The sequence below is a fragment of the Rhagoletis pomonella genome, unplaced genomic scaffold (assembly GCF_013731165.1).
Source record: "Rhagoletis pomonella isolate Grant_MI unplaced genomic scaffold, Rhpom_1.0 Rhpom_scaffold_00002, whole genome shotgun sequence".
NCBI lineage: Eukaryota > Metazoa > Arthropoda > Insecta > Diptera > Tephritidae > Rhagoletis > Rhagoletis pomonella.
The window spans coordinates 17358153-17366703 of record NW_023458556.1 but is presented as its reverse complement, the minus strand read 5'-3'; the positions used below and the strand labels follow the sequence as shown (position 1 = coordinate 17366703).

The window sequence follows — 8551 nt, the reverse complement described above, 5'->3', positions numbered from 1 at the left end:
TCAACATAATCTTTAAATTTAGGGGCGGACATTAGCAACTTTTTTTTTTTGTATGGGGACCGACCCAGTCTAGTGGCCACCCTCGTTTAGGGCGTGAATGCCATATTTTCAAAGCCAAGCGGAAACCAAAGCATCCTACCAGGTATGCCGCTAATCTCAGATAGTTGGAATTTAAGTCAGCTCATTGAGAGCTGTGTAAAAAGCTCGGTTTTCCAGGTCCTTCTGGCCTGACTTCTTAAGCTATTTAGGCTGCGGCTCCCAATTCTGCCTGATCGAACGACTCGGCTCGTACTCTATCAAAATCACTCAGTAACTGTCTGGTAAAGACCCACCGTTTCTGTTCACCCACCGTCTCTGTTCATTAATTCCCTTCTTTTTATTTGCGTAAGCGTGGTCCCTTGTGGGGCTGTCCCTTAAAATTATCTAAGCTAAGCTAAACTAACCTTTAGGTTCTTGGGTGCATATCTGAGAATATACCTATAGAATATTAACAACAAAAAATACCCGACAAAATATTCAAGGCAGCATTTTGAACTAATAACTAGGATGTGTACATGCTTTTTGTCATTCTTACTTAAACATAACTGGCAGTACAAATTTGAGCAAAAAAACAAAAAAAAAAAAGAAAGGTAATGCTAATGCTAATGCTAAGTACGTAAGCATGCAGAGATGTATGTAAGTATGTACAAAAGAGTTAAGAAAGCGAGTGTGCAGTAGATACATACCGATTTATATACATACATATGTATGGTCAAAGAATACTGAATACTGAAGATAAGTGCGTGAAATGGAAAATCTTGATATATTGCGTTTATTTTATTATTATTTATATATTCCGAGGTTTCCACATGCAATTCTCGCATATTCCCTCATGTGAGTAAAGTAATTACCAAATCAACTGCGCAAAGACGTGTGCACTTGTATGTTTGAGTGTAAATACAGCTGGTCTCACTTGAATAGATACACATCTTTCCGAAAGCAGAAAATTTTCAAAAATAGAAATTTTCGCAGGTTCACGACTTTACATTAGGAATTCAATTGAAAGAAGAACAAATATTGTTGACAGACACAAGGCTTAATGAAAAGTTCAGAGGGCGCAATAATAGAGCTGCTTATTATTATCGTAATATTGGGCGAAAATCAAAATAAGAAGGCTGTGTTTATGCTACCATAATTAAGATAATTAATAATCCTAAAGCAAAAAAAAAGTTCTTAAAAATGAAATACATATATACAAATAATTTTTTTTCTTAATTAAAAAAGAAATTTATAAAAAAAAAAAAAATCCGCCGCCCGATACCCGTACTCGTGATAGATATTTCGAAAGTCATGCCTATGCTCTACTCACTCGGCCATTGCGACTGTTCGAGCGACGCGAACTAAATGACATACAAGTGCTTTCTCCCAAAATAGCTTTTCACCACGAGTGGTGAAGTGGCCTTTTCTCAGGCTTTTGTGATAGAATAACAAAAGTCTAACGAACTATCTTGCCATCTGTCTTTCATTTGTCTTACGAAAGACTATTTACTGTCTTAACCAGAATTGCCCTGTAAATTTAATGAAAAATCTTTGGAGTTGCTTGTTTTGCCAAACTTACGTGTCGGGCAATCGATTTGGATACCAGGCCACGGACGAGTGGAGAGAATTGAGGTAGCGGACGGATTAGTGTGGAAAGCAGCAACCTCAGCTCGCAAGGCTCCGAACTATTCGTTGAGGTAAGTCCCCGCACAATTGGGGGGAGAACTCAAAAAACAAATAATAACAATGAGAGAGAAGAATTGACAAAAAACCATTGCACGACGCCAAGCCAAAAGAAATTGATGATTGTCATGGGCAACCTCACGGGACACTGCAGATTGAGAAGACATCTGCCCACGTTGGAAATCTATTCACAAGACTTAAGTCGCTTGTGCGACTCGGCTAAAGAGACACCACTGCACCTGCTTGTTGTGTGTTAGACAGTGGTGAGAATACAGGAACAATTCTGCGCGCAATGTGGCCAAGGGCTAAGCACATACACTCCCTGTCAGCAAAAGTTCTTCTAGATTCTCTGGGGATTGTAGGGCTGAATGAGGTATTTTGATGAGTGCAGAGCATAGTAGATGATAAGGTCGCTGTGCGCACCTCTTTTTAATTATCCACGCTGCATTATTTAACAACATTAAATGGTTAAATTAAAGTGCCTTAAAGGGCTAAGTAAATCTTTAGATTCAACAAAATGCCACTGAAAGAAGAGAAACTTAAGAATAGAATTACCTTATTTTCATCACATTCCTTCAGGACTGATCAGTCTTTAAAATGATACTAAAACGGAGCTTCTCCGATGCGCACTAGTACCTAAAGATATTAACTTGAAACTTGATGAACATGATGTACATACCTATTCAATTGAAACGGGGTGTATGTACGAGTACGTGCATACATATGTATACCTGTATGTAAATTTATGTGCACTAACTCTCATTTGTGCATGCGTCTCTGCAATAACTTCCATAAATTGCCATCTAACTTTACGCACAAGAATCAAGATCAGTTACAGGCATAACAGTACCAGCTATCAATGCGATTTCAACAACAAACCTGCATGTGGCTACATACATATGCCTATGTATGTTTGTAGTCATTATCAACCATGAATAGTTCGTCTTGCGCACCACTCGACTCCACACTCCTCACCCCACCAACGCCTCCCAAGACTACACCACACCACTCCAACACACATCACATAGAAATGGAAGCCGAAGAACCAAACCGATCACCATAGAGCGCCGACTCTGTATTATCAAAAACTTTATGTCTTCTTAGCGGCTGTCTTAAAACGCTTGCGAGCTGTTGGCGGCCTTACGATCACTTACGATCGATCGGTTCGACTTGGTTTCGCAGCAGAAGATTGAGCGCGTCACAGTACACGTACATAAATATCAATAAAATTGCCGCAACTCCGCTAATTCGATTCAGTATTGCGGCGTTTTTCAAACAAGACAGATGAGCTTAAAAGAATTGGAACCAAAGTCGACAACGAATGGACGAAGCGAAAGTTGAAGAAAAAGATTTACATATAAACAACATATATACATATTTTCATACATAAGAAGAAATAAAAAACAGCACTTAAAGAACGGAAAGTGAATCGCCGACTTAATGATAGAAGATTTCATAATTTATGTACCTAGTATAGCAAAAATCTGCGCATTAAAGCAAATAGACTTTTGCTAAAACAAAAGTGAAGACTGTATACTTTTCCGATTGCAATTCTTGAAAATAATTAAATTTTAATCGCTTAATAGTAATGTGTAAAAATAAGGAAAAAATGTGCTGTGAATAATTAATTCGAAAACTATTTTTGGGCAGTGATCGTTGCATTGCTAAAATGTAAATAACTGTTAAAATAACAACAATAACATAAAAACTAATAAGGTTGTGAGAAGACATTAAAATAAGCAAATAAAAAAAGTAATAATTGCTGGTGAAATATTTACTAAACAACAACAAAAACACAACAAACTCAGAATGTACATATCAAACTCCACTGGTGGTCTAATGCTACAGACGATGCTCTATTTGGCAAACCAGACCAGTAGAGCTGCGGTGAATACCTTAGTCGATCTGCCGCCATCACAGAAGAGTGGTAAGTTTTTTATTAATATGGATTATGCCACACCTACATACATACATACATATTTGCGGAATTTATAGCCTGCCGTAAGCAAATGCACATAAAGATCTATAGGTACAAAGCTCAGATTTTTATCGGCTGCGGTTGTGATGAGTTTTAAGTCTGCGGTAGATCTCTTTTTTAACTAACTTCCAAAAAAGGAGGAGGTTATCAGTTCGTCGGAATATTTTTAATTTATTTTCATTTTTTCTTTTTTTTTGTGTATGTTACCGCATAACTTTGCACCACGTCAACCGATTTTTAATTAATTCTTTTTGCATCGGAAAGGTAGTGTCTCAGAGGTGGTTCCATACTAATCTGGTTAAGATCCGATCAGTAGATCATGAGATATATATATATATATTTTTTTTTATATGAGAATTGAAGTCGGTTTTTTTTCTGCTAAAAATTACTTGTTTTTATGAGCATTCCTTCAAGACGGAAAAATGTCTCGAAAATATCGAATATGAACTTCTTAAATTTTTGTGAAAGTCTTTTCGAACTCGTGTTTAGAAATTTTATAACAAGTTACATTAGGGTGGACTTTCAAATATCAACATCTAAATTTTATATGGGACACCACTTTATTTTTGTTGTTGTCTACAACAATTTTTTTATTTAAAAATAATGTTTGGGTCGCTACCCAGAGTTTGAAAAAATTTAAATATTTTTAAAATGCAAAAATTCTACATAATTTTGACTTTAGCCAGCTATAACTCAGTTAGTTTATGAATTCATATGAATAAGTTTAAATAATGTGTCAAATTTACCAGATTTTAATTCAAAATGTTTTAGATTTTTCTTTGTTTGGCAGCAACCCCCAAAAATTATTTATAAAATTTTAATCTTTCGTGGATTTATTTATTGTGTTCCTACAACAAAATAAAGAAGTGCCCCATACAAAATATAGATGTTGATATTTTTAAGGACCTCCCTAATGTACATACATACATACATGCACAAATTAGGCCATGAATGCAGAAGTGGCCTAACCAAAAAACGTTTTATTTTGTACTTAACTACTTAAAATAGTCTCAAATGTGATTAATTTTAAAATAAAAGTCGCTTGTTCCTTAATTTTAAGGTATGGAGCTACAAACTGTACTATCAAATTAAGTGTTTAAACTTTTGCTAAGTCTTCGGCCGAGCTTCATATATACATACATACATAATTATTACTCGAAACAGTAATCAGAACAAAATTTCAAGCAGTTCGGCTATTCTAGGGATGGCAGGGACAATCTCTATACCCTATATTACCGACTAATGTATACTCTCCATCCCGATCGATAAGACATACAAATTGTTGGTGGGGTTTATTCGGAACAGTGATATGCCTTATCATTCAGTTTCCGCCTTCCTGACTACTACAGTGTTTTTAAAGCGGAACTGATGCCTATCTCAAAAGCCGCATCACTGGTACGGGGTGATACTATTCCTAGTCATGATATCTACATTTCCACTGACAGTCAGGCGGCTATTAAATCCCTGGGAAAAATCTTGCTGACTTCAAATGTAGTCGCTCAATGCCGCCGATTTCTTAACGAGGTGACTGAGACATTAAGATAAATTACAAGGCTGACGAACTCCTGTCAGTATCCCTCTTCAAACATGTAAATATCTCCTGAATGAAAACTTCTTAGAAATTGGTAATGAAAGATGGCGAATGGAACCGACCATATGGCCAAAACACTCTGGCTAGCCATAATCGCTCAACGTCCTAAGTCTCACCTTAATTTCAGGGGGCGGGAAATTCGCACAGCGAATGGAGTTATCAGCGGCTAATATCTCTCTGATTGTTTTACATGTAGCTAGAGTAGGCGCACCCTGGAACGACTATTGCAGAAACTCCATGGATGAAGACGAAGAAGAAACCATTCAACATTTTCTCTACCATCGCCTATAAAAGCACTATAAAATTGGAGAGCAAAAGCTCTGGGCAATTATTTCTTTAATGATCTCGATGACCCCAAAGCGATTGATGTTAGAAGCCTGTGCTCCTTTTTTGTTAAGCACCAAGTGGTTCATAGGGAAACGGTAATAAATGCAAAGGTCATGTAAGTCCACTTAGGACTGCCGCATAACCTAATCTAACCTTCAAAGTTATGACCGCAGGACCGGTAAAACAGAGCTCACCATATTCCTGATGCCATAAACTTTTATATAAATAGTTCTTAACTTGATCGGAGATACGAAATAGGAGGTAACCTTAACTTCTTGAGCTACCCACTGACTTATAAACCAACTCCTAATCAGGTTCAAACAAATTTTTGATAAATTCCTGGCCACAAATTTATTATGGCCCAGTTAATCCGCCTGTGTATTTATGCAAATTGAAAATTTTAATGTTTTCTATTCTACTCATCAACCTCTACTGAACTTAAAAGATCAGCAGTGTGTTCTAAATTAATTCGTAAGTACCACCCTAATATACATATGCCAGCTCAAAGTTAGCGATTATTGAATAACTACATCGCAACAAACTTGATTTCAAGAACTGGTCAAATTTGATCGGCAAATTGCGAAATGTCAAAGTTAGCCAACACGGATATGAGCTTTTTTGTAAGTTGTTTTGGGAAGTAAAATAGTGGTAAATCTAGTCCAGTAAGGTAGTTAGTGCATTTATTGCCATAATGTTCACCGTACCGCAATGCACCACCGGTCTTACCTTAGCCGCAAGGTATCAATTCTCCATTAATTTTTTCAAGTTTCTTACTTCCTATTTTCTGCCGCGCCGCCGGTGACTGCGTTTATTACTGGCCCCCCTCCAAAGCTCTTGGGCGGTGACAGCGCTGCGATGCATACCAGCCGCTTATTTAGAAGGTTCAATCAAACATTTTGTAATATGTAAACTATGTATGTATGTAATACGAGGTTAGTTAACCGTTTCTTTCACAAACATTCATAGCTGGTTTTGGTTGAATATTTTTCTTCAGGCTTTTCTGTGTGGCATAAATCAATAAGTATGTAAGTAGTTGTTTTGAAGATTTTTAAGTTATGCGAGGACGCACTGTTCGGTCAACCAAATGAATTTTATAAATGTTTTATTACATACATATTTACTACAAACAAACAAAAGATATGTAAGATTTTCACTTTACTCGCACCTAATGCATCTTCCATGTTTATGTCATTTTAATATTCAATGTCTTAATTCATCGATTCACGGGTAAATAACTTTGCGGCTACAGGAGAAAATCGATATGCGGAACCATTAATTATTTACTTATTAGATATGAACATAAACTTCAAGTGGTTTTTAATTGCAGTACTAATCGTACAAAGTAGAGTGTGCACATTGGATTTTCGAATGCTTTCGGAGTGTAATCAAGACCTTGTAAAAATATAAAAAATATTAGAAGAAAATTCTATCAAAATACTTTGCATTGATTTACCCGCTTTTAAACTTTTAAACTTTTAAACTTTTTATTTTTTACATACGGCAATCGGAAGCTAGAATAAAATGAAAACAACCAAAAGAGCTTCCTGGTTCTGTTTATTAAAAAGTTGAAGATATTTACATGCAAATGACGATTTTTGATAACCAAACTGGCGATTTCTCACACCAGTAACCTGGCACACTGAGTTACAAGCAGAACTTCCTAAGAATTAATCCATTTAATAAGAGAAGTAATATTATAATACTGATAATTTTTACCCAGATTATTCCAGTGGGTTTTACTACAATACGGAATCAGTTTTTACTATCTCTTAAGAAACGAATAAGTAAATAGGCATACAGATAATGTTTGTATATGTACATATGTATATATTTCCTCTCAGTGCTTTTGCTAGCAAAACTTTTTTATAAATATTGTTACTATCCGCCTACAATAACGTTAAAACAAAAAAAAGGTTCATATAAAATTAAATCATCGCAAATCTCCGGGAAAGTCACTTTGCCTTCGAAAGTCATATTATTTAATTAAAGCCAATATATGTAAGTTAAAGCTCATATTTTGCTATATAAACAACACAGACCTAGACACGTATTGCAGTTCATTGAGTTCAAATTGTGTTGATAAGTAAAATGGCAATAAAGTTATTTTAATTATCTACATACATACATACATACATTTGTATGTCTGGTATGTACTAAAAAGTATTAAAATCACTTCAGCCTTAAGTGAAATTATCAATTTTTAAAGTTATCAATGGGACAGTTATGCAAAACTGTCATCGGTTATTTGCACTAGTAGGGAGCAGAGTATTTGAATATGTAATATGTATGTATTTACATACATATGTATATATATAGAAATTTCCAGCGAATTTTTTTTCCATGAAAAAATAATAGGAAATACTATAGAAATTATGTTACTATGAGACGATGACGCGGTCTTTGAAGTAGCACCAGTGTTGCCGGAACGTTGTAAAAAAAAACCTATTTGAGCGTAAATCAACAAAAATACTTAGACAACTTGATAGTTCTTCATAAAAATATACATAATATAATAAGATAAAAATGCAGATGTACTTTTTTTTTGCTTATACAACTTTCAATTAGTTTTAACAACATTGAACAGCTGATGGTTTGACAGTTTACCAGATATTACCAGGAAAAATTCTTCGTGTAAAATCGTGCGACATCTTACAAAGAGAATACCAATTTTACTCTTCCATTTTTCCCCTGCTTTGCAAGGGAACCGGAAAAGGGAGCGCTTTCTGGTAAATTATTGCTAGTTAGGGAACGCAACTATTATTTGGCAATACAAACATCGATAAAAGCTTGTCTTAAAATATTTTTTTTCCATTACTTGTTGAATAACTCAGTGAGAGGGGAGACCAGTATGTTTGCATGTATGTATATAAAAAAAAAAAAAAAAATATTTATTGGACCAAAAAGTAATGGGTAGGCACTGTGGCCAATGGTAATCAACTATTACCACCTCCGCA

General features: G+C 35.3%; 2 protein-coding genes across 5 annotated transcripts in view; both read left to right on the top strand.

The window, feature by feature from the left end:
• LOC118733172 (glutamate receptor-interacting protein 1) overlaps nucleotides 1-8551 on the top strand; it is a 179760-nt gene that overhangs the window by 137126 nt on the left and 34083 nt on the right. The gene's annotated exons all lie outside the window — the stretch shown is intronic.
• LOC118733174 (pancreatic triacylglycerol lipase) overlaps nucleotides 2870-8551 on the top strand; it is a 61169-nt gene continuing 55487 nt past the window's right edge. The window contains exon 1 of the mRNA XM_036462455.1: nucleotides 2870-3628. Within this exon, the coding sequence (XP_036318348.1) occupies nucleotides 3511-3628 (118 nt within the window). The 5' untranslated portion in view covers nucleotides 2870-3510. The remainder of the gene's footprint in view (nucleotides 3629-8551) is intronic.